This window comes from Equus quagga, chromosome 7 (assembly GCF_021613505.1).
Source record: "Equus quagga isolate Etosha38 chromosome 7, UCLA_HA_Equagga_1.0, whole genome shotgun sequence".
NCBI classification, from domain to species: Eukaryota; Metazoa; Chordata; class Mammalia; order Perissodactyla; family Equidae; genus Equus; species Equus quagga.
The window spans coordinates 64,338,396-64,365,621 of NC_060273.1; the positions used below are offsets into that span (position 1 = coordinate 64,338,396).

Sequence of the window (27,226 nt, forward strand, 5' to 3'; positions counted from 1 at the left end):
ATCTTCAACGTGGGGCCTGATAATACCTTCTCTGCTTGAAGATTTGAAACCTTCAGGTCCTGAAGGATAGGATCTGTGCCTTATTTGTCTTTATTCCCAGAGCCTAGCAGAATTCCCACATGCCTTGATAGATTGACATAGATTGACAAGCACTTGCTGAATGATTGAAAGCTGAGAGTGAAAGCAGGTGTTTGGTGAGGTAGGTAGTCAGACCAGATAATAGTGTAAACTCTTAAGATTGGAAAAACTTCAGCCATCCAGCTGAATTACCACTATGTAGAGGCGCTTCTAGGTTTAAGAACTTGGGGTCTTTGGATTCCGAATGACTGAAAACCCAACACAAATTGCCTTAAGCCCAAAAGAGAGTTTATTGGCACATTGATGTGCCTTGTTTCAGGTGCTGAAAGCTTGTCAAAGACCTAGGCTTGTCTATTTCTCCGCTTGCCTTCTGCCTGTTTGGTTCTCTTATCAGGCGGACTTCACTCATTGGTGGCACAATGTCTAAAATTCTGGCTCATATCCTCACAGATCAAAGACCAGTGGAAAATAGGGACGGTTTCTATCTCTCAAAAGTCCCAGTAAATGTGCCAAGATTGTATTTTCGGCTTTGTTTGGGTGACTTGTCCACCCTTGAGCCAAACACCATGGCCATGAATGAAATCAACTTCACATGCACTGCATTGGCTGAGAATGAGGGCGGACTGGCCCTCCAGCAGCAAACCTCTATATGCAGAAAAAGAAGACGGCAAAGACATGAAATACCTAGAACTGCTATGGACCCTTTCTCAAGAATAATATGCTTTAATACAGTAATACAAAGTGAACATCCACTATTAGAATGTTTGTGAATTCCCTGAAGCCTGTCCATGGACCTTAAGTTAGAAAAAGAAGAAAACCAAGCTTAGTATCTTTTTCCAGTGTGTGACCCCTTCCAGATATCAAGTTACTATTAACATTTGCATTTCTAAAATAAAAGAATATGTACATTTAGAAAAACAAACTTTATTTTAAAATACCTTTAGATTTAGAGAAAAATTAGGAAGATAATACAGAGAGTTCCTATACACCCCACATCTATTTTCTCCTATTGTTAACTCTTATATTAGTGTGGTATATTTGTTGCACTTAATGAACCCATCCTGGTACATTATTATTAACCAAAGTCCAAAGATTTCCTTAGTTTTTATGTGTTGGCTTTTTTCTTTCTAGGATTCTATCCAAGAGACCATGTTACATTTTATTGTCATATCTCTTTATGTTCCTCTTGGCTATAGGAGTTTTTCAGACTTTTCTTGTTTTTGATGACCTTGACAGTTTTGAGAAGTACTTGTCAGATATTTTGTAGAATGTCCCTCAATTTGGTTGTGTCTGCTGTTTTTCTCATGATTGCGCTAGGATTATGGTTCTTAGGAGGAAGACCACAGAGGTAAAATGCCATTTACATCACATTGTGTCAAGGCTGCATACCGTCAACACGATTCATCTCTGTTGATGTTGACCTTGATCGCCTGCCATGTCTCTCCACTGTAAAGTCAGTCTTTTTCCTCCTTCTCCACACTTTATTTTTTTTGGAAGGAAGACGCTGTGTCCAGCTCATACTTCAGGAGTGGGAGTTATGCATCATGTCTTTGAGGAGGGAGTATCAGCATAAATTATTTGGAATTCTTCTAGACGGAAGACTTATCTCTTCTCCCCCACTTATTTGATTCAATCACTTATTTATAGCAGCATAGATATTTATTTTATCCTTTGGGTTATTATCCAGTACTACTTTATTTATTTTGCTGCTAAGATTTTTCCAACTTTGGTCATTGGGAGCTCTTTCCTTTGTTCCCTGTGTTCCTTTAACAGTCCCATCATTGTTGGGTTTTGGGGGAGTACTTCTATACTTTCTAGCCAACGAGATGCTCCCGACTCATTTTAAATATTTCCTGCCCCAGTCCTAGGGCCCTTTCTCCAAGGAGCCCTGGTCCCCTCTACTGGAGAATGGTATTTAGAAATTAAGATCTGGGTGCTAGGTGTGCTCACTATGTACATTTTAAAAGTAAAATTATTCTAAAAGGCTTATAATTAAAAAGTAGTCAGTTCCTTCCCATAAAATTTAAACTTTTTGGAGTTTTTTCTTCTATTTTTTCCCTCCATATTACTAATAATGTGCTTATACTGATATTGTCAGATCAATCAATTATGACATTATCTATTGACCTTCCTTAAGGGTGAATAGAGTTTGGCTTTCTTGTACCACCATCCCACTTTTCCTCTGCCCATCTTCCCAATGCAGTCATGTCACAATTTTGCATTAATCCAGTGGCTACAGTTTACATTATTACCAGCATATAATTATCTTTCACATTGAACAAATACTTTCAAGAACTATAATTACATATTCTTTCTTGTGTAACATTTTATGTTTTCTAATTGTACTAATTGCCTCATTTTTTCCTTCTCTTGATTTCTCAGGTGTCCATCAAAATTCATCCTGAGCATTCTAACCTATCTGTCAAAGACCTTTCAAATCTATTTCCAAAATACCTAAAAGCATGAAATAATCTTACCAGTTATACTCACCACCACCACCCCAAACCTCAGTCCCCTGCTCTTCTGCTCCAGCCCGGTTTGGTGGTTATGGTAACTAGTCTCCAAAGATGCTTCCCTTCACCACCAATGAACTTCTTAGTATCCACATCCTTGTATTGTTGCCTCTACTTGAATCTGAGATGGCCTTATAACCTGCTTTTTGACCATTAGAATACAGTGGAAACGATACTGAATCACATCTAATGCAGATTCTTCCTGAGCCTGTTGGAACGCTCATTTTTGAAAAATCCAGATATTTTGTAAGAAACCCATCTGCTTTGAGCCTGCCATTCTGTAAGGAAGCCCGAGATGCCTTATGGGAAGGCCACCTGGAGAGAGAGAGTTGTCTGTCCAGCCTCTAGCTCTTCTAGTCATTCTATCAATTTGTTAGACATGTGAGTGAAAAAGCCATCTTGGATGTTGTCTTTGTATCTTTTTCACATTGAAGACCTTCCCTAAACGTCTAGTGATCCTCGGGTATCCATTCATATTTACAGTGACACATGAAACCTAATGAGGAATGCTGTGTGCATGACTGCGGCTCCTGCACTGGTGACTTTATTGAAGGGGATGGTGCGGGATTGTTGGGGGACACCCAAATATCGATATCTGTAAGCGTTTTATTAGGGCCATTCAGTTTATCCAGAGATTAAATCCCCCAGTTTAGTGGGCATTCAGCAGGAAGATTTTCTCTGAATCCTCTATTTTCATTCTATCCCCTTGTTTTCTGGCTTCTCTGAGTCCAGAACCTCACCCAATATTTGTGTTTTCCCCAATACCTTCAGTGTGAGCAATGTTGAATGTTTGAGGCTTGTTTGACGGGTTACAATCAAATGAGGATTTTTTCTTTTAAACCTAGAACATTTGTGCATTCTTAAATTCCCTCTCTGGGGCTGGGTAGGAGCTGGCTGCTGGTGTGGTTGGTCTTCTGGCTGCATGACGCTAAGGATCACAGGTCAAAGGAGGGTGTGGGGATTAAGAGCATGGGCTTTGTGATCAGGAACTTTGGGGCTTGAGTCCTGTTTCTGCAACCTTTTAGCTGTGAATGCCATTTAAGTATCTCCTCTAAGCCTCAGTTTCCTCATCTGTTAAATGGGAAAAATAATATTATCTAGTTCTTAGAGTTGTAAGAATTAAATAATACATCTATATCACTTAGCAGAGTGCCTGGCTTATAATTAAGCATTCAATAACCAACGGGGATGATATAAATCCGTAATCTAAATCTTTAGAAATCACACCTGGTTGGTGAGCATTGATTTGATTCCTCCTCTAATTGGTTTTGTGGTCCTGGATATATCACTGATTCTGTAGAGTCCCCAAGGGCTATAAACATCATTTAGTTCAAGCCCTGTAATCTGGTTCATGAAGCATCTTTTGTGCTCTTCCCCATCAACTGGCTTCACTAACAAGTGCGGGCATTGGGCCCAGACCTTGGGCTTGTTAGTTGCCTGAGCCTGTCTTGTGATGACCACAGCATTCTTCCTCTATCGAGCCTCTTCTTTCCTTGTCCAGTAAAGTCTAATGGTGATTCTGGTTTATATGACGGTTGATTATGGTTCTGCTTTTCTTTCTCCATTATCAGGGCACGGGGGCCAAGGGTCTGGGCGAGGGAAAGCCCAGAATGGGAGCAGAGCCACATTCCCATCTAACTTTCCCTGGGTCCCTATGAGGAGTCCACGTGTAAACAACTACCCGTGGGGAGAGTTAATTGCATTTTATTATAAGCTGCACAGTAGCCAGGTGGATCGTGGTTCATGTGCAGCTTACACATGCACATACACACAGGCACACACATGGATGCTCATGCACATGTAGGAAATACCCCTACGTGCACGGACAAAGGAGTACATGTCCACCCACACCATCAGTCCACATATTAGCACACTCACCCTAGTGGCCAGGAGAAAAGTGCTTAGCACATTTTATCGTGCGTCCTAGATTGAGGGAGGACGTTCAGGATGGGGGAAAGGGAAGGTTAGGAGGCAAAAAGAGAAATGAAACTAAAGGTCCCGCCCTGTCAGCATTAACTGGAGTATAAGAAATGGACTTTGGACAGATGGACAGACTCTTGGGACCTACCAACAGTCAAAATGTCCGAAAAGCCTCTCATTCTCTGGGTGCTGATTGAGCTCGGGCGGCTTTATCTGAGTAAGTGTTCTGAAACCTTCCATTCACGAGGCTGGACAGCCTGGCACCCTGTGAGGGCTTTCCACGGCTGACTGGGCCTCAGGAGAGAGAAGCCCACTTCTTGCTGGCATCCCCCCAGGTGTTCTTCTTTAGAGGGTCTCTCTCCTTCCTTGTTTCACAAGGTTCACCCTGAGACTGCTTTGGGGGTTTTAGGGTGGGGTAATTTGTGTTCATATAAGAAATGACAATTTAAGAAGAAACACAGGAATAAGGGGTCAGATGAAGCGGGGAAAAGAAACTTCATCTGCAGTGTTATTAGCACAGTCAGGGCTGGGGCAATTTGTTCCAGGAAGAGCTCTTATTATAATTCTTTTTTTTCTCTTTATTTTCAGGAGTTTTTGTTTGCTTTTTGTTTTGTTTTATTTTGCTGGGGATGAGGCTTCAAGGTGAGGTTTCTTTTCTGCACATTGTTTCCAGGTTTTGGACAACACAAATGGACACACTCAGTTTGGGCCAGTTCAGACCGTTGCCTCCCTGGTGGTACAGGGCACACGAATCTTTCAAATGTGCTTCATGAGAAAACATCTACATTCCAAGGAAAACAAATGTGTTCTCTCCACCCCTTTGTCAGGTTGTTCTTTCTGTCCTTCTTTCCTCTATGAGTCCGCACACCCTCAGGTCTCCACCTGAGTCAGGCTCTTCCTGAGCACCCGTGGCCTTGGGACCACTGTAGGTGTTTCTGCTGTGAGTTCCTGTCCTCCCTGGAGTGCTCATCAGAGAACTGGTCCCCTTGTGCTAATTCTCTTAGCCGCCTCTCTCCCCACATACTCTGTAGGAGTGAGTGGAATGAAAGCAGTCCCGGTCACTTTCTTTATCAACGTTTTTTACTGTTCTTTGTCTTGTCCTTGGAATTTGAGGTGTGGAGGACTGTGTTATGCTGGAAGTTGCCAGAGTCTGTGTCCGCATTCCCTGCTACTGGCTGGATGCTGACTGAGTGGGCTTCTCCAGCTTTATTTGAAGGAGGCGGCACCTGCAGAACTGTCAGTTCTCCATTTGTACCTTTTCTAAAATGACCAATTCAGAAGAGAGAGAATCACCGAGGATCAGTCAGAGCTGGATGTGCTCTTAAAAGATGCAGAATCAAATCCTTCTCTCTGTAGAAGGTGTAACTGAGACCTGGGTGGGGGAAGGGTCTTTCTTAAGGTCCCCACCTAGAGAAAGAACCAAGCTGGCAGCAGAACTGAGGTTGAACCCACGATCCTGGGTAATTCCCCAGAAAGGGGAATTGATTTGATATCAACAATTCCTTTGCTCCAGTATACACTTGCAGATGGAAGGAAGAGTTTCCTGTCCTATTTCTACATTCTAAGTGCTTGGTTAATTGTACGAATTCTTTATTAATTTCATGTAGTATTTTCTACTTCATCTCATGCTTAGAACTATACCTCAGGGCAGTATTCTCTCTGTCCTTTGTCTTATGATAACAATGAGGGCAGGGTTATTGTGCCTTTCCTCCAAGAACACAAAAGCAGTGGCTGGCAGAATGAGGTTTTTAACATAAGCCTAATGGGTGTTTTTCTGCCACACCAAATTGCCTGCTTCCTTTTTTTTAATACTAATTTTTGATCAGATGAATAATACAGAAACACCCTTGGTGAAAGAAATGAAAATGTTATAAAGCTAAAATCCCTTTTGACTACTACCCCCAGCCCAGTCCCTTTTCCCTGATCATGGAGGTGACTGACACAAGGAGCTGGGTGTACATCCCACCAGCCACTTCTACATGCATTTGCCTTCATGTGTCTGTGCCCACAAAAAAACGCAAACTGTCTTATTTATTTATTTTACAAAATGGTTTTATATTTTATGCGTTGCTTTGGAATTTGCCCTTTTCATACATTAATGAGGCTTGGAGTTTTCATGCCAATTGATATAGATCTCTCTAATCCTATTAGTTGTCTACATATGATTCCACGGAGGGAATCCGCCATAGTTTAGCCACTTCTCATATACACCTTGTTCATTCCATTCGCATATCTATGAGGGCTGCAGTAAACATTTGCAAATAGGTCTCCTTGCACACGTGTGTTTTTCCAGGGTAAATAATAAAACATGAAATTGCTCTGGCTTATCTAAGACATGCATGTTGAGTATTCACAGAAACTGCCAAATTACCCCTAAGCGCGACTGTACCAATTCACACCCCATTTCACTCCAGTTTACTCCAGTAGCTTAAGTCATTTCTTAGATCTCTGTCTGGCCAACACTTGATATTATCAGTGTTCTAAATTTTTGCCAATCTAGTAAAAGAAATTTACTGGCTTCATTTATGAATTGCCTGTTAAGTCCTTTGCCAGTTTTTCTCTCGTGTCTTTCCTTATTGAGTAGTAGCCTACTTCCTTCTATGCTATGATACTTGGGAAAATAAACTCTTGAATCTCTAGGAGAAATCTTGCACGTTGAAAAAATTAATTTACCAAATATTCATAGGAACTAACTCATATTTTAGAAGTTTTAGGTCTGGGTGCATGTTTTCTGTGTTGCTAACACAGCTGAGGGTGAAGACAATGAATTTCTTATTTTTCTCTTGGTTTCCTCGGGGGCAAAATGGGATTCCACAGCATTTACAATCTGGGAAACACTTCCACGGTGGCAAGGCAAAGAGACTGTGAGTTCAGGGAAGGCTGCAGACTGGTCTGAATTTGGAATGACCTTCATCATGAAAGCCAACTGTGAAAAACCCAGGCACCACAATGTTCTGCTTGCTATGTGAGCGACTCTTAGGGCTGTGCCTGCCTTCCCTTAGAGAAGGATATCTGGATGTTCCTGACACCTGGGTCAGGGAGGGACAGGGTGCTGCTGGCCATGTTTTATACAATTTAGCCTACTGGGTCAACAAGATTTGTGAATAGAGAGTCTCACAGGAGGGTACTTTGGAGAAAATAATGAGCAGAGACCTAGGTTCCAAGAGGGAGCAGGATGTATCGTGAAGATTTGGAGCTTTTGCCTGCCTGGCTCTCACTTCAGTAGCTTTTATTTGGTTTAGAACAATCGCTGATGCTCAATTAAACCAGTGGGCTTAACATTTGCAACAGTGAAAATGTTTTGCAGATTCTCAAAGATGGAAGTAACCTTAGGAGAGCTTGTCTAGTGATCCTCAAACCCAGGATGAGTGGCCAATGATATCAGAATGACCTGGAGAACTCGGTTATATACATTTCCATGGGCCTTGGCTCCAGAGATTCTAACTCTGGGTTGGACAATAAAATATGAATTTTTTTCAAGTATGCTTTTTTTGGGTGAGGAAGATTGGCCCTGAGCCAACATCTGTTGCCAATCTTCCCGTTTTTTTTTCTCCCCAAAGCCCCAGTACATAGTTGTATATCCTAGTTGTAGGTCATTCTAGTTCTTGTATGTGGGGTGCCACCACAGGATGGCTTGATAAGTGGTGTGTAGGTCCACACCAAGGATCCGAACTGGTGAATCCCGGGCCACCAAAATGGAGCACATGAACTTAACCACTTGGCCACAGGGCTGGCCGCAAAATATGTATTGTTTTTTTGAGGAAGATTAGCCCTGCGCTAACATCTGCCACCAATCCTCCTCTTTTTGCAGAGGAAGATTGACCCTAAGCTAACAACTGTGCCCATCTTCCTCTACTTTATATGTGGGACGCCTGCCACAGCATGGCTTGATAAGTGGTGCGTAGGTCCATGCCCAGGATCCAAACCAGCAAACCCCAGGCCACCGAAGTGGGGCACATGAACTTAACTGCTATGCCACTGGGCCAGCCCCATCCAAAATATGTATTTTTAACAAGCTCTCTAGGTCATGCTGATAAGTAGCCAAAGTTGGGGGACATGGATACTTTATTTTAGAAATGGTGATACCTTCCATCTCACATATCTAACATGGAAAAACTAACCCTCCAGTATTTTCATATGTCACAGCTGCGATTCTAGATCATTCTTATGGTCCCTTCCAGTCCTAACATTAAAAAATCCTCAAACTCCACCTAATTTCATATTCTCTAACAACAAATAAATGGTCCAAAGCAATTAATTTCTACTTCTAAAACTACAAGTAGAGAAGGACAATAGAATATAATTCAACAGCCTATCTTCCTGCCATAGTCCTCTCTGGGTTGGAAGACAGAGGGAGACCCATTTGAGGCATTCGTCAGTAGTCCATGATCACTGCTTATTGAGATACAATGGGTAGAGTGCTGGTTTTGGACCTGTTTACATGAGTTAGTGGAATTGGGTTAAAGGGTCAGGATTTTTCACTGGAGAGTTTATTGGTTTATTGAATAGTACTCAAGATGAGAGTTTTTAAGTCATCAAAAAGGTCTTGCTGTGGAGATGAGTTCAGAGACTCAGGTGGGTCAATTGTTTCCACTTGGAGGCTGGAAGGGTGTAGAGTCAGGAGCTCAGCAGCAGCGAAGGGCACATCAGAATTTAGGTGAAAGAAACAGATACACTATGACTCTCTTCATCTGCCTAGAAGCATCTATCTGTGCAATCCCTGTGTGGCATATTTGAGAGATTTTAGTACTGCACGACCTAGTTTTCTCATCTTTCCTCACAGCTTCAGCTTCAGAGATTGTCATGACAGCGACTTTGGGTCAGACTGCGACGTTGCCCTGTATGCACTCCTTCTGGTCTGAGAGCAGCAACAGCATGTGCTGGGGCAAAGGCCAGTGTCCCAACTCCAAATGCAATGAGGAGCTCCTCCACACCGACGGGGGGAGTGTGCTCTCGAGGAAGTCGTCAAAATACGAACTCCTGGGGAATATCAAGAGAGGCGATGTGTCCTTGACCATCTTCAACACCAATGAAGGTGACAGCGGTGTGTACTGCTGCCGCATAGAGGTGCCTGGCTGGTTCAACGATGTGAAGAAGAACATTCGTCTGCTGCTGAGGAGAGGTGAGCCCTTGAAGAGTCTCCTGTCTGTGGAAGGAGAGACTTAGTGGTTAATGGATTCAGTGGGTGATGTTGGAGAGGCTGTAGCTGCTTAAGCAAAGAGTGGGCAGATTAAATTTGAGATGCGGGGCTGGCCTGGTGGCACAGAGGTTAAGTGTACACGTTCCACTTCGGCTGCCTGGGGTTCACTGGTTCGGATCCCAGGTGCAGACATGGTACCACTTGGCAAGCCATGCTGTGGTAGGCGTCCCACATATAAAGTAGAGGAAGATGAGCACGGATGTTAGCTCAGGGCCAGTCTTCCTCAGCAGAAAGAGGAACATTGGCGGCAGATGTTAGCTCAGGGCTAATCTTCCTCAAAAAAAAAAAAAAATTGAGATGTGTTGCTATGACTAGAGGAGCCACGGTATGAAGCAATGCCCATGTGGGCCAGGAAGGCCACAGAAATGAGTGAGTAGGGGTTGGGGGTTGGGGAAGGGAAGCAGGGAATTGCAGGGTCAATCTGAGGAGGGCGGCTGCTTCTTATCTAGGGGATTGTTACCTTGCAGAAATTTGGGTCCGGTGTTTACAGATCTCTCAACTTTTGTGTGAACTATATGGATTTTTGCACGTTGGCAAAAATTTCAAAATTTTAAAGAAAATACTGGGTAAACTAAATAAAATGTTTCCATGGGTCAGCTTCAGCTCGTAAGCTGATCGTTTGCAACTTCTGGCAGAGGGAAAGGGCATGGCATTTGGAGAGAGTCCTAGCAGTTTTCAGGTGTTCTTTCCTTCTGTTGTTATCATTGCTTTTGATAACATTTGGAATATGGTGGAATTCCTAAAGATATAAGCTGCATGGAGGGCAGGCTACAGTTGAATTACGCTAACAATAATCACCTTTCCTGCTTGGCTGGAATGGAGCCTCTCAAAAGAAGCTCTGTTTTCAATCTGCATCAATAATGGAGGATTCTTGAGCTCTATTCCTAACTGGATTGGCATCTTGGAAGGCAGGGTCTAAATAGCCATACACTTAACAAGATTTTCAGTGACTCAAATGCACTCTGAAATTTGAGAACAACTGATGTGGATGCTTTTAAGTGGAGAACTTTCATACACGTTAGTATATTTTTCTCTCGAAGCAACTTTGAGATAGCAGGTATTCTGATCTATTGAAGTTAAATGATGCCAATCTGAATCTTCTTTTTTCAAGCCTAGTATAACCAGATATTATTTTATAAAATGCTTGTTGACCTCAATACTCTATGGGGTCATTTCTAAGTTACTTGAAACTAATAGTGTCTCTTTGGTCCATTAGAGTTAATGGAAATTTGGCATTTTTAAGAGAAGGTGGTATGATGTACATCTGAAAGCTATATAATGTTATACTCCAATGTTACTGCAATAAAAAGAAAAGAGAAGGTGGTATCTATAGAATAACTGTGGCTAATGAACCCAAATTCAAATCCTTAGAGGGTGAGTGGTGTTGGCATGAACTAATCTTTAATATCTGAAAGAGACTACATTCTCATGCCATGTTGCATACTTTGGGCTCACTTTTTCTCAGATTTTAATTTTAATTTTATTTCATTGTAAAAAGAACACCTAAGATGAGTTCTACCCTACCTTAAAAATTTTTCAAGTGTACAATATATTATTTTTAACCATAGGTGTAATCTTATACAGCAGATCTCTAGAGCTTATTTCTCTTGCTTGACTGGAATTTTGTGTTTGGGCTCACTTTTGATGCAATTGTTCCTTCACTCATTCGTGCAATGTTTATGGAGCACCCACTACATGCCAGCACTGTGGTAGGTGTTAGATTTGTAGCAGAGAACAAAATAAATACCAGATTTTCCCCTTCTGGGTCTAACGGAGTAGTGGGAGAAGCAGGTGTTAAACAATAATCATCAGATAAATGTGTAGTTATGAAATGCTATAAATGTTGTCAAGGTAAAATACAAGAGCTCAAAATCAAGAAACCTAATTCTTCTTATAATATGGATGACCTCCTTGCAGAAGTGCCCTTTTAGCTGAGAGGTGAGGGTTAAGTAAGAGTTAGCCTAGTGAAGAGAGAGACCAGGAAGCAGTAGGTTCAAAGTTCCTCCAGACAGAAGGTTCCTAATATGTTCGAAGAACTGAAGAAAGGCCAGTGGACTGGGGGAAAAGTAAGATGAGTAGATTGACAGGAGATTGGAAAGAAAGAGCCAGATCAGGTGGAATTTTGTAGGCTGAGGTGGGGAGGTGGATTCTTTATCTTAAGGGCAAGGAGGATCCAGTAAAAAGTTTTAAGCAGGGGACTGACATAATTAGATTTGTCATTTTAAAAGATTGTTATAGCCAATGTGTGAAGAACGGATCAGAAGGGTCAAGCATAGAGGCAAGAAACCCAATTTTTGTGGGCACTAGAATGGTCCCAGCTAGTGGACTAGGTGAGGGCAGCAGGAATGCAGAGAAATGGATGGATCCCAGATATATTTGTACTGTTTCCCTTTTCCTCCATCTCCACCTGATACCAGACATCTCTTCTATTGGTTACAGCCCCAACAACCACGCAGTCAGCAACAACCCGTCATCCAACCACCACCACTGCTGTGACGACAACCACAGCGGTGCTTCCAACAACAGTCATGACGACACCTGCCCTCACAACCAGAACACCACTTGAGACAAAAACCACCACTGCCCTCACAACAACGGCAACCACATGCCCTCTGACAACACTGAGCTCCCTTCCTGAGGCAACCACAATGCTTCCAACCATTGAACCTCCCACAGAGGGGCCTACCCTCCCTTCAGGTATGTGGTACAATTGGCCATTCTTTCTCTTCTGCTGGTCATATGTATCTTACTCTCTTGGAACAGGGTTCTCCCATTGAACGGGGCAGTCCAGAGACCTGCTCTTGGGGGCGTGTGTGTGTGTGTGTGTGTGTGTATTAGTTTTCTAGAACTGTCATAACAAATACCACAGAATGGGTGCCTTAAGCAACAGAAATTTATTTTCTCACTATTCTGGAGGCTAGAAGTCTGAGATAAAGGTGTCAGGAGGGTTGATTTCCTTTGGGGCCTCTTTACTTGGCTTATAGATGGCCATCTTCTCCCTGTGTCTTCACGTGGTCTTCCCTCTGTGCATGTCTGTGTCCTAACCTCCTCTTCTTATAAGGATACCAGTCACATTGGATTAGCCCCATTCACATAACCTCATTTTACCTTAATTACTTCTTTCTCCACGTATAGTCACATTCTCATGTACTGGGGGTAAGAATTTCAACATGTGAATTTTGGGGGGGATACAATTCAACCTAAACTGCATTTGTGTGTGTGTGTCATTGAGGATGTGGTTTCACTAAACTGTTCCTTTTCTTTGTTTTATGGTTTCCTTTCTTTGTCTGTTTTTTCCTTTTGTGTTTTTGAAAAGTCAGCTTTTTTGACACTCCAGTTGACCTTCCAGGAGTCTTGGAGACATTTATTAAAGAACCAGGAAAAGTCACCCCGGGTCAAACTCTATTTCCCTCCTGCCAGGGGTTAAATCTCTGCCTGGGAATTGGAGATTGGCTGAGCAAAGTCCTCTAGAGGCCTTAAAATATCCCTTGATGATGAACTGGTTCTACCCTTGTTTCTTCTTTCTTTCTTTCTTTTTTCTCCTCAATCCTTCTTGATCCTTACCTTGGACCTCTCACTGAGTTACTAGCTCTGTTACTTATGGGGGCTTATCAAAGCTCCCACCATGTTTCAACCTTTGATTCTGAGGAAAGAACATTGGGAAACAATCATAAGTTGGTTTGAAGGCTTTCTTAGCTGCCTTTTATCACACATTTTTTCTCTTCCAGAATCAGAAACTTTCCCTCCCTCCAGTGACTCCCAGAGAATCACCGAGGTGACTTCTGGAGACATTGCCTTACTCACATCCAAAGGTTTGTGGACACACACTCTCTCCTCATCCCTTGGATTAAGGAGAATAAAATGTTGTTGAATCAGATGACTAGAGATAACTTTTGGGTCCTCTGTGCCATGAAGCCCACCTAGGACAAACTGGTGTCAGGGTAGCATTGTGGTTCATTGTGGTTCATTCAATTGTGGTTCATTCATTCTTGTGGCTTTGAGAGAGAGAGAGACAGACAGACAGACACCAACCTTGATTCATTCGTGCAGTTCTCCATGATAGCATATCTCTGGAATATCTGCCCTTCCACTCCAAGCCAGGTAGTGCTTAGCTGTCTCGTGATAATTCCAAGCACATCAATCTTCTTTTGTTGACCTCACCGGCTTTTTACAGTGGAGGGAGAAGTCTTTCATTCACTTGTCCTTTGATCCATCCATTAAGACTTCTTTAGGATTTACTAGGGCCCAGGGTCATAGAATGCCTTGAAAATAAGATGTGTTTCACATCCTTGGGGATTCTAAGGACTCTTCTAAGGACTCTTCTAAGGATTTAGAGAGGACTGCCTGGGCTTGACTCTCAGCTCTACTCCTTTTTGTTGGGGGTCTCTGGTCTGTTTATTCCCAGGTTTGTTGTAGAGTTGTATAACTTCATGCATGTAAAGGTCTTAGATAAATGCCTGGTACATAGTAAGCACTCAAATGGTAGCATCTCAAAAGATAGATGTTATCTTAATGGGGCTTATAATCAAGCAGAGGAAAACAGACACCTATGGTGCAAAGAGATCAAGGCTTGTGATAGTACAACATAGGGAGGCAGTGCAGTAGAGCGGTTCATGTGTGTGCTCTAGCGTCATTCTGCCTGGGTACAAATCCTGCCTCTGCGTGACTTTGAGGAAGTTACTTAATCTCTGTGGGCCTTGGCTTCCTCGTTGGTAAAAAGGAAATAATAGTAACATGTATCCTGTGTCTCTTTCTGAGGATTCAGTGAGAGAATGCATGTAGAGCACTTAGAACAGTGTCCACCATGTACTGAATGCTCAGAAAACATTAGCGCTTCTTTCTAATGACAGAAGTTGGTTTAGGGGAGAGGGTGGCACCAAAAATAGGAAGGGAAATATCTACCTATTCCTATTTTCTCTTTTCCTTTGTTTTTTCCTGGGTGCAAATGTCGGGTTCTCCAGTCAACATTCCAGGCATCGATGTGGGAAATGAGTGACTTGGTGACATTTCCTCAGCCAAGAGGCAAGGGGGCTGTGCTCCTGAGAGTGGGTTGTTTTGGCCATGGGAACAGTCTGTCATCTGCCTGCTTGTCTTGGGATTCAGCTATTTTGGTTCCACCGTGGTCACGTCTTACATCCTCCCGCAAGCTGGGATGAAAGCGAAACATGCCCAAAGCATCTGTGCTGGCTTCCTCCTCCACTCATTTCTTCGAGCCCTCTGTTGGGATTCCCCTTCTTCCTCAGCCACTTCTGACTTGAAGCTAGGAACGCTAGTAGGAAAATCACGCATTCATTTTTCAAAATGTTCCTAATTTATTTTAAATTACACACATATCACACTTATGTATTTTTGTTGGGATTACATAAAAAAAGACAGAAATAAAATTCTCTCTGACTCCCTGTCTTTAATCCCAGCCCCTCCTCTGAGATAATCACTGCTATTAGTTGAAATGATCATTCTTCAGATCTTTTTCTGTTCTCTTGTGTGTGTGCACAGATATAGAAATAGATAATTTGTTTTGTGTGTGAATTTTTAACAAATGCTATCATACTGTATGCAGCCTTTTGCATTTGTTGTTGTCACCTAACATTATGCCTCGGCCCGCCTTCTTCTTCAGTCCATGTAGATCTGCACCATTATGTTAAATTGCTGGGTGGAATTTTATGCTACAGATACTTACAGTATCCATTGTCCAACGAGGGTCAGTTAGGTTGTTCTAATGTTTCATTATCATAAGTAGCCTGCAGTGAACATCCTTGTGTGTGAGTGCCGCCTTACATGTTTATGCAAGTGTTTCTCTAGCTAGGGTGGTGACCCGGAGGGAGAAATGCTAGGCTGAAAGAAGTGTGCACTTTTAAATTTGATAGCTATTTCCAAATTGTCCTCTTGAAAAGGCTGTGCCCATTTATTTTCCCACCCACAGCGTATCTGCTTCCCCATATCCTCCCTCCGCTTGATATGACCATTGGTTTAATTGTTTTCAATCTTCTGAGAAAATGTCATCTCCTTCTTTTGTTGTTCTGATTAACAGAGAGTTTGAGTGTCTTTCCATAGGTTTATTAGCCAGAAAACAGCCATCCTTTAACTCTGTGAAGGAGGCAATGTGACATCACTCATAGAGGCTCAGAAGATAGAATTGGAAGGGACAGACAAGAGGGAGTGCAAGGGGGATAGGTTTTGAAGGAAGCTTGTAAATCAAGACGAAATGCCAGGATGCTCTAAAGTGGAAAAGCTTTGGCAGGCACTAACTCGTACAGGGGGAAGACAGAAAATCTGGACTGGTTGTTGAAAACCTAAGGGAAATGAGGCACTGAAGATCCAAATCTTTGTCCATGGGATGGGGTAAGGGTGGGGGCTATTTTCTGGCAAAAGAGAGGGTAGCAACTAGAAAAGGGATGCAGAGTGGGTAAGGAGTTTTCAAAATGTTATCATCTATGCCATTTAAATCTTGGACTATTTTAGACTGAGTTGCAGGAGAGCAAGAGGTCATCTGATGTTTTACCCTCTTCTGTAATATCCCTGATAATTTTCATTTCAATCCTCCTTGACAAATCCCAGGAGAGAAAGAACACTGCTATAATAGCCATAGGCTGCACTGCGGAAAAGGAGCTTGTCACAAGGCGGTCTGTGAGCCTCCGTGTAACATCTACTCGTTATGGAAGAAATCAGAGTTTATAGAGCATGTATCATGTTCTGACACAATGCCAAGCTATCCTCATGGGGCCGTTTGTGCAACCCCTCTTTAGCAGATGTTCGTATCCCTATTTCATGTAACTTTCCCAAGGCCACGTAGCTCTCAGGTGCCAGATCCGGGAAGTCCAGCTCTGATTCCATGCTCTTAGATCTTATTTGATCTCGCCTTGCCTTCCAGTCTGAAGTGAACAGTCATGTTCTTTCCCTTTACTGTCTTCTCTTCCCATTGGATTTCATAATGAGACATTCCTAATAAGAACGGCACTTACCACCCACTGAGGACTTAGCTATGTGTTCTGTCCTGTACCAAGGGTTTTTAACATATGTTTTCTTATTCAAGTCTCACAAGGACCTTCTAGTCAGGTACAGCTATTATCTCCATTTTACAGATTAATAAATGGAGAGTCAGAGAGTTTATTAGAGAAAATAACACCTGTTGAGGTCTATCTTTGTTTGAAGACTGTGCCCTTTACATGCATTACCTCATTTGATTTTTCGCAAAATCCTGTGAGCTAGACATGATTATCACCTCCATGTTAGAGTTCAGGAAGGTTGCATAACTTGTCTGGTAAATGACAGACCTAGATTTAACCCATGCCTGTTCAACGCGGATGCCACACTAACATCAAGCTATGCTGCTTCCCCTCCACCCCATCTCCCCCTCTGAGCCACTTCCAGAGTGAGACTTCTTCTCCATCCACATGAAAAAGCTTTCAACCCAGTTCAGAGGGCCTGCGTGCCTCTGTGGGGTGCTCTACCCCTAGCTAAATGTCCCCAGTTCCCTCCTCATTTCTTCATGTAATTTTTAGGTGGCAAGGCTTCTACAGTTGAGGGCTGGTTTAAATCCTTCAAGAGAACCTTGTAAAAATTATTATTCCCTAAAATTACCATTCCCCAGAGTGGCAGTTCTTCACCTCCACTCTGTGGCTGCCTAGAATGGAGTCCAGAGATGTGGAGTGACTTGCTTAAGATCGCCTACCTGGGCAGAGGGAAAGCTGGGACTCCCAGCCAGGTTTCAGGGATTTTAAACTGTGTCCATGCACTCCTAGATGGCGCTGTCTGTGAATGAGCTAGGGGGTGGGGGCGGGCACCCTGAAATTCTATATATAATCGTGTGTGTATGTGTGCATATATATTTTTCTGGGGGGAGAAGTCTAGGACTTTAATTAGATTCTTCAAGCGTTCTGCAAAGCCCCAAATGGTTAGGAACCGCAATTCAAACACAAACAATTAACAATAACAACAGCAACAATAAAAACTCTCCTAGGATTCTCCCGCACAGCTAAAGAAGTCTGTTGGGGAATACAAACCCTTACCTCTCTAGGAGCTCAAATCATTCTGTCCAGCCTGAGGATTAATTTCATTTATGGCTTGGCAGCAGAAATGTGTGAAATGGCCCCAAATTACTCCCTAAAGACCCAGTCTCTATTGGGTCGGGGCTCTGAAGCCAGGCAATAGAGCCACATGACTATGTCATTTCCTAAATAAAATCGGGTGGCCTGGGATTCCGTCCTCTGTTGATTATGCCTCAGGTTCACTTTCACCGCCTCAACAATATCCCAGATCCTTTATTTCTCGTCTTTTCTCCTCACAGTCTTCTGGGTAGCATTGGGTGGGGGTAAAAGAGCTCAGCTGGGGAGTCTGAAGGCTCAGGGTTATACCCCAGCTTGGCCATTTTGTGCTGGGATTTTTCTTTTCTTTTAGAATCTCAGGTGAGTGAGTTGTTCTATCCTTTTCTAAATCTCAGTTTCCTCCAAATATACAGTGGAGATAACAGTAGTATTTATTTCATACAGCTGTTAAGTGAGGAAATGCGTGAGAAAAATACCTCATACATGATTACTGATTAGTAGATAATAGTCTTCATGACGGATTCCTGATTCCTCCCTTCTTTACATCTCTGCTGTGTTTCTACTCACGCACCTTCGTTGTTAGGCCAGTCCAGCCAGAGAACAGGGCCACTTCCAAAAGCTCCCAGCTGACTCGCTGTTCCTTGTAAGCACATGGGCACTTTTTTGGTTTTATGGGTTTTTTTTTTTTTTTAGATTTTTTTATTTTTCCCTTCTTCTCCCCAAGCCCCCCGGTACATAGTTGTATATATTCTTCATTGTGGGTCCGTCTAGTTGTGGCATGTGGGATGCTGCCTCAGCGTGGTTTGATGAGCAGTGCCATGTCCACGCCCAGGATTCGAACAACGAAACACTGGGCCACCTGCAGCGGAGCACGCGAACTCAACCACTCGGCCATGGGGCCAGCCCCGGTTTTATGGGTTTTTTAACTGCTAATCACATGAGGGAAACACCCGGTGAGTGACAAAATTACAAACTTGGGGCAGTTACAGAAGCTTTTAAAATCTCATGGTAGTAATTCTCGACTCACTATTAGAATAAATCTGAGATTCTGAAAGCCTTCACTGACTCCTCTTTAGGTGGCTCTGTAGAACTCTCAATTATTGGTTTGATTCCTGTGGGTGGACATCTTTAAGCGTCTGCTGCCTCTCAGCTGTTTTGTCACTCAGTCTGTGTAGAGTCCTCCCTATAATTTAGGCTTAGAAATCAAGTTGTGACTGAAAAAGAGCCATGGTCGAGTTTGCCATGCAAGAGCTTCCAGATTCCTGTTACTTATTTTATAAGACAACTCCAAGTACATATCTCCCACTTTAGTGCCCTCCTCTGCTTTTAAGGTGTTTGGTCTATAGACACTGCCTGAAGAAGTCCTAACCAGGGGGCAAATCCTCACCTCCTCTCTAAATCTGCCTAGAGTGGAGCTCAGAGGTGTGGAGTGACTTTCTCAAGATCACACAGCTAGACAGAGGGAGAGCTGAGACTCACATCCGGGTTTCAGGGGTTTTAAACGTTGGTCCATGAACTCCTGGTGAGGGGTGTTATCTGTGGAAAATTGGGAAACTGAGCCCCAGAAAAGGCCAGTGAGTAGAGAGAGGCCTTGTAGTGAGTTAGGAAGAGAGCTGAGACCAGAGCCCAGTTCTGATTCCATGTGCAGGGGGCCAACTGTCTCTCAAGAGCTTCCCTGAGGGCAGATTTTCATATTTGCTCCCCTGGTATTAGAATGCACCTTTTTTCAGCCCCCAAATGGATCATTATATCCATCACCAGCATGAAGTCAAAGCTGTAGAACAACCTCAAATTGAATGCACCCGAATCCATATGAGGATTTTGCTGTCAACCCAGTAAAATTGGAAGAAATGAACATTGCTTGGGTAATAATAACATTGTTCTTTCCTTGAGATTCTTCCAGCAACTTTTTCTTGGTCCTAGGGGTAGGATGGTGGCAGAGTGGAGTGGGGATGCTTTTAGAAACATTTTTTTCTATTACTGTATGTTTCTCTTTTGCAAAGCCAGCTTCATGGTCCGGAGCAAGCTGGCCTTTGCAATCGAATAGAAGGGTTCATAGGGAACAGTGGTTGGAGATGGAATTTTATCTTTATCTTGGCATTTGGTTTGGATATGTGGAAATGAATAACATGATATTTGGTAAAGGTCTTTCAAATCTGTCATGCATTAAACATGGCATATCTAGTTGCCTCTCTGTACATGGCATAGGACATATCAACACGAGTAGGTCATGACCTCTGTTCTTAAAGAAGTCACACTTTGGTGGGATAGACAGACTTGTACATAACAACAAATCATCCAGGGTGCTTTGTTTTGGATAGAAGTATGAAAAGGTGTCCTGGGGCCCAAAGAAGAGAGAGATGGATTCTGTCTTGGAAAGGAGGGCCAGGATGATTTCACTCAGTGACCTTGGAATTGGTTCTCCAAGGACAAGAACATTTCGTTGAAAAGGGAAGGGTGAATGGGCAGGGAGAGCAGTATGAGCAAAGACAGGGAGACTTGAGAAGAGCATGAAATCTTGGGAGATTGTTTAATAGTCTGGTTTAGTCTAATGGAGACAGGAAGCTGGGAATGGGCTAGGTTCTTAAAGGACTTGATTAATGGTCTAAAGAATTTAGATTTCATCCCAGGGTCATAAGGAACTGCTCATGTCTTTTGAGTAGAGAATGAAATTTTCAGTTCTGTTTTAGGAAAAATTGCTCTGGCAAGAGTGTGGAAGATGTATTGGAGGGGAGCAAGCCTGCAGGCAAAGAGGCTACCAGGAGACTCCTGCAGTAATTCAGGCTGGAGATGAGTGTCTAGACCAGAATGACAGCAGCAGTAACAACAAGAGGGAACAGAGTCAAAGCCATTTAGCAGTTAGAACTGAAAAGACTTGGTGACCAGAGTAAGAATGAAGGATGACTAGTTCTCCATACTTGGGAGATTAGATCAATGTGATGGGTCCACTGGTGAAGGAGCCTCAGGACGAAGAGTGAAATTTGTTTGGGAGATCTTGAGCTTGAAATGCCTCTGGGAAACGTCTAAGAGTCAGTTGGAAATGTGGAGCTGGGCTGACTTACAGATGCCTGGGTGGGGACAGGTGTCTCTGATGAGTGCCACCTACCTCTGATCAAATAATAGCTGCTATGATGATTCACGTCGTAAGTGCTGAATAGGGACTTGCCACCATACCAATACTTTCATACACATTATCTCACAAGGGACAGTTCAGGGCTATAGATATAATTTTGGGAGTCAGTGATAATAAATGACACTTATCAAGTGCTTATTATATGCCAGGGCTGGGCTCGTGCTTTCAATGCATTGTCTCATTGTGAGGCATTATCTGGATCTGTGAGGAAGATTCTATTATTACATCCGTTACAAAAGAGAAGAAACTGAGGTTTGGAGAGGTTAAGAAATTTGCCAGAGTTTGAATTCCCAGGTCTCTCGGCTCTTGAAACTGAGCTCTTAAACATTTTTTTATATTGTCTCATTAGCAGAGCTGGTAATTGAAGCTTCTGTGGGATCATCTAAAGATAATTGTGTGAGATGAAGGGAGGGATGAAGAGGTGTAAAGGGAGAAACTTCCACCTCCCTAAAGCACCAACTACATTGGGAGAGGGTGTGGTGGAAGCAGAAAAGCTGGCTGAGGTGGCAGAGAGGGAGACATCAAAAGTAGGAAGGGATCCAGGAGAGCACAGGGGCAGAGGAAGCTGGGCTCACACAGGTTATGGAGGGTGCAGTTAAATATTAGGGAATTCTGAATGCTGGTCAAGTCGGATGATGCATTTAGAAAGGCAGCCACAAACTGTGGCAGAGGGACCATTAAATGAACAGTTTTAGGTCTGTGGGTGGATGCCCTGAAGAACAAAGATGAACAACTGTTAGAGAATGAATGTTAGGTGTTCTTTCAAGAAGTTTGAGGGTGAATATTTAAAGGGGAGGCGGGGTAGAGAGAGAGGGGATAGTGAATAGAGGAAGGTCTGTCCCAGGGTTGGAGAAGGGGATCCCCTCAAAAATGGGGGAGGTAGGGTTTGATCTAAAAATGGAGATTAGAGAGGGAAGTAAGGATAGAAAAGTAAAGGTGTAAGAGCAATCAGATCTCATGATGACCTCCTAGGGAAGCAGGAGAAGACTGGGAACCAAGACTTTGAACTTAGAGATCATCCACGCCATGTATACCTGTCCACAGACTGGAATCACAGGGAGCTTGGTGAAAATATAGGTTGCCCTACTCTACCAAAGACTTGCAGAATTAGAGCCTCCGGGGGTCCAGGAAACTGTATGTTTAACAAGCTTCCTCAGGAGATTCTTTTAAAGCCAGCCCAGGCCTGGCCCTAAGGAGGCATTTAGGAATTGCTGGTTTAAAAACACTCTCTTTATTCTACATAGAAGGAAACTGAGGCACAGAGGCATTGAAAAGTTCAAAGAGAAGTGGGAAATAAGCCCTAGGTAGGACTCTCTTCTAGCTCCCAAATCAGAGCTCTTTCTGCACCCTGCACTACTTTATTGAGCACAAAATCGAGTCCTGTCAGGACTTGACACTTTTCTGGGTCCTCAGTTGATCAAGGACATAAAGAAGTCTTAGGAGGAATTGCTATTCTCAGTACAAGTTCAGCAGAAGGAACAGAGGAAGGCAGGAGAATGAAGCAAAGCTCATTTTCACTCACAAATGCCATTGTTAGGAGGAAAGAAATTGGATGCAGTTGATTTCAAAGTCAACATCTTTCGTGAGGCATTAGCTGATTTGTTTTATCTCTCACGCCCAGTGCCGGTCACAGGCTGGAATCGGTAGGCCAGCAGGGGATGAAGGAAAAGGACAAAAAGTGGATTCTCATGATTCTTCTCACAATAGCATTATATTCTACCAACCATACAAATGATTTTTTTTCATTAATAAAGTCGGAATTGAAGCCGTGTAATTCTAGCATCTAACAGCTCACCTTCAGAAAGGTCAACTAAATAAGAGCAAAGAGAGTCGCCAAGCTTTCAGAGAGGCATGCCCGTGGTAAGGCAAACAGAGAATGAAAAAGACATAAGGTGCCAGCCACTGAAATACACCTGGAGCCAGCCCTGTGAGGGGTCCTCATTAACGGTTAATCAAGTGAGCTGGGTGACCACTCTGTAGACCGAAGCATCCTTCTCACACCGAGCCAGGCACTGGAGAGAACTCAGGTTTCACAAGGGGGTAGGATGAGTAGGTAAACCTCAACGAGTTCTGTGATGAGGTGAGGTATCTGTTCTCCCCACTGTGAACAAGTCAACGATCAGGTGTCAATGCCCTTTAACAAGAGCCTAGCTGCACTTGTGGACCGCTGACCCCTGTGATGCTCAGCAGCACAGCAGAGGGGAGCAGAAGTAGAATTTGGAATCGGATGTCATTGCTCTGCCAGTTACTAGCAATCCCTACCAGTTATGCAGCTTTGGGCAAGATATGGGACCTCTCTGAGCTTCAGTTTCCTTTCTTTCAATAATTCTGCCAAAGTTTACTTACCTTATAGATTCATTTTGAAGTTCAAATGTGATAATAAATGTGAACACGCTCTGGCAGAGCATTCTCTGAGCTCAAACGTGGAAAGTACTCTGGACTGGGCTTGGCCTGCTATAAGTGCTTGGGGTATGGTATCCATTTGTTATTGTTTTTGTTGTTGTTAATAATTCTGAGGATTCTTAGTAAAATGTGCACCTGGCCACCTTCCTCAGTCAAGATTTATTGATCAGCTGGTGTGGGCAGATAGTGCTGGACGGTACCCTTCAGAGAGGAGCCCAGTGGGGAAGGATTGGGGATGAGGTCTTGTCTGTGCATCACTGAGACCCTCAGATATCGGCATGTGAGAGCAGAAGCCTGGGTGGTGACTCGGGGATCTCACAGGGCTGATGAGTTTTTTGTTGCTGGGCTGTCTTCGGAGGCAGTGGAAGGTTGAGGTCAAGTTTGGAATTGAGTGATTCTTAAATCATGGTGTTCTAGAGTCTCTGGTTTCCTTCTATTACCTCACCTGCATGAAACGTGAAGTCATCTCATTACTCCTTCCTGTTTATGAACCACATTGGGTGCCAACACAATTTGCTCTCTGTTCCCTTTCAAAATTCAAAAATTGATCCCACCCAATTTTGACCTTGGAGCTAAGGAGTGCCGGACTCAAGTATGTAATGCTCTGTTAGTTGATTTATTTAAGCATACAGTGCTCTTTTTGATCATTCTACATATTAAAAACATGCATAGGTCTCCAAAACTTAAAGGAAATATGTGACTTCAATAAATGTGTGTTTCTACGTTCAAAGTCACTTTGAGAATCCAGATCTGTGTCAGCGCTAACAGGCAAAGTCAGAGAAGATGGGTTCTAGGCACTTCCTTTGTTACTCATTACTCTGAAACCTTGAGCAAGTGAAACTCTCTCTAGATTTTAGTTTTACTTTTGATTAAAAAAGAAAGGAACCAAAGGAGATAATTTCAAATTCCTCTCAACTCTAAAATATTCAGTCTAAGGTGTTGGGATCCTTTCACTATCGTTTGGATATTTTAAGACCATAACCCCAGTGATCCAGAAGGGGGCAGCATAAGCCAGACGTTACCGATAAAAGAACAGAAACTTCTCTGAAGGCTTGAAGTTGTCACTTTTAAAATTCTAGGATTGAGTTAAGATTGTATCCGTTGAATTGACTTATTTCAGAACTAAATTTGTTTTAGAAATAGAGACAGATGAGTCCCAGAGTCTATGAATTCAATGATGAGTCAACATATGTATTAGGAGTTTTAATATGTAGCCACTGAGAAGATACAGTGCTTTTATTTCCAGTTGATTTCTGGCATAAAGCCCAATGGTTAGAGACTTTGTGTTTTCAAGTAGGATTTTAATATGATCTTTTTCTTTTCTCTCAGAGTGATTACAATCATGACGTTTTGAGTTATTCAGAGTTGGGTTCAAATTTCCTTTTATTATCTATGTTACCTTGGGTGAGCAATTTAAACTTTTCCAGCCTCAGTTTACACATCTGTAAGAGGGGTTTTATGAGCATTAAATGAGATATTAGGTGCTCATCACTATGCCAGGCATGCAGTAGTGCTCAATAAATTGATTCTCAGAGAGAGTTTCTAGTAATTTGGAAGCAAATTTCTGCTAATGGCATGGGAACAGAGGGAATATTCAAAATGAATTCTTAGAAGATTTTCAGGTGTAAAACTTCAATGCCATTCCAGAACTGCACAGAGCACATAATTTTATTGGAGTGAGAGAGAGAGTGGGTTCTAGAATACCATCTTGGGCATAACCACCTTGAAGAGGAATTCTCTCAAGACCCTGGAGTCTGAAGGTTGAAGTTTTTAAGATTAAAATTGTGCTCGGATATAATATGTCTAATTCCCTGACTCTATGGGTGTTGTTTTTGCCTCAGTAGACTAACTTTTCCAGGAATCAGCAAATTTTTCCTGTAAAGGGCCAGATAGTACATATTGAAGGCCTTACAAGCCGTGCTGTCTCGGTCGCAGCTCCTCAGCTCTGTCCTCCTAGGGCAGAAGCAGCCAGAGACGATGCGTAAACCAATGGGCGCCACTCTGCCTCTATAAGACTTTACCGAGGGACATTGAAATAGGAATTGCCTGTGGTTTTCATGTGTTATGAATTACTATTCTTCTTTTGATTTTTTCCCAACCATTTAAAAATATAAAAATGATTCTTAAAACTCAGGCTGGATTTGGCCCTCACGTCATAGTTTGCCCGCCCTTGATCTACAGCGTCCAGATACAGGACACGTTCCCCAGAAAGGGCAGAAGTGAGTCTGTTTCAGTAGGGCTCTTCCAGAGCGTGCACTGAACACTGCCTCCTACCCTACTAGATTGGAAGTACTTTGAAGGTAAACATGGTGGGTTTTTTTTTTTTTTTTGAGGAAGATTAGCCCTGAGCTAACATCCTCTGCCAATCCTCCTCTTTTTGCTGAGGAAGACTGGCCCTGAGCAAACATCTGTGCCCATCTTCCTCTACTTTATATGTGGGATGCCTACCACAGCATGGCTTGCCAAGCAGCGTGTAGGTCTGCCTGATCTGAATCAGCAAATCCCGGGCTGCTGAAGTGGAGCGCGGCAACTAAACCGCTGTGCCACTGAGCCAGCCCCTAAACATGGTTTTTTTATGCTATGGTTTTAACATTTAAACTTTATTTTTCATGCTCCAAAATAAATAGATGCTCTTGTAAAAGAAAAAGTTAAAACTCTATACAGCGAAAGTTCCTTGTATTCCAAATATCCCCAACCACTCCCCAAATGACCAAGATAAAGAGTCAATTACTCTGAGAGTTTAGGCTATATCCTCTCAGATCTTTTTTTTCTAATAACATAGTGACGTGTATCATGATTTTTTACAAAATTTTTCACAAAGTCATTCTCTATTCTTTGAAACTCACTTTAAAATTCATTCAACAATTTTGTTCAACAAATCTTTACTGCAAAGCTACTATGTACCATGCATATATCAGATTGAACCTTATGAAATAAGGTATTTAAACCATTTTAAAAAAAACTTTTTATTTGGAAATAATTTTAGATTCATATGAACTTGCAAGAATAGTATGGAGAAGTTTATACATTGCTCTAGCTTCCCTCAATGGTATCATAATACGTTACTACAAAAACCAGGAAGTTGACATGGGTACAATATAATTAACTAGTCTACAAACCTACCTGGATTTCACCAGTTTTTCTATGCACTCAAGATTTAAAAAAATAAACCATTTCTGACTTCTCAAAACAACCAATATGTGTATATCCTGTACATCTTTTACGTCAATGCTCTTAAATCTAGGGATGTGCCTTTTCTGATAGCACCACCCAACGCTTCTTCAGCTGTGGGTTAGTGGGTTTCTAACAGCTGTCTTCAACATTGCCCTTAGAAGGTCACTGTGGCAACACTTCAGAGAAATGACACACACCCTAAGAGTTTGCTCTTGACTCAGGCTTCTGAAAGAGTTTCCAGTGATTACCACATGATACATAGAATATTTTACAGTTAATATGTTCACATTTGAGAAAATTTAGAAATTATACAAAAGTACTCCTAAGAAAAAATGTTAATTGCCTATAAGATTTCCACTCAAAGTCAGATATAGTTGGCCTTTTAGTATTTCTTTTTAGTTTTCTTTGGAGAGCAAGAGGTAGCCTGTGTTTGTCTGTCTATTTCAGTATATTTTTGTATTTACATAGTCATTCCCTATACTAAGTATAGCTTTATAGCCTTTAAAAAAGTTATTTTGTAATGATAGTTTTCTCTGTTTATTCAAGTTCTTTGTAAAAATTCACTCAGAAATATAAAGGTCAAAAAGGGGGAAGGAGATCAGCTGGTGAAATATCAACAATTCAAATAAACAAACTGTGGCTCGGAGAGAGGAAATGTCGTGCCCAGGTTCACACAGTCGAGAAACCTGGGGTAAATACTCAGTATTTAGGTAAAGCATGAGGGAGGCCTGGTTGCAGCTTCATGGTGCTCTGAGGTCTG

At 42.5% G+C, this 27,226-nt stretch overlaps 1 protein-coding gene across 1 annotated transcript in view; it reads left to right on the top strand.

Moving 5' to 3' along the window:
• Nucleotides 1–4,647: 4,647 nt before the first annotated feature.
• TIMD4 (T cell immunoglobulin and mucin domain containing 4) overlaps nt 4,648–27,226 on the top strand; it is a 31,667-nt gene continuing 9,088 nt past the window's right edge. Inside the window, exons 1-4 of the mRNA XM_046667984.1 lie at nt 4,648–4,728; nt 9,295–9,633; nt 12,151–12,408; nt 13,440–13,523. Coding sequence (XP_046523940.1) covers nt 4,671–4,728; nt 9,295–9,633; nt 12,151–12,408; nt 13,440–13,523 — 739 coding nt within the window. The 5' untranslated portion in view covers nt 4,648–4,670. The remainder of the gene's footprint in view (nt 4,729–9,294; nt 9,634–12,150; nt 12,409–13,439; nt 13,524–27,226) is intronic.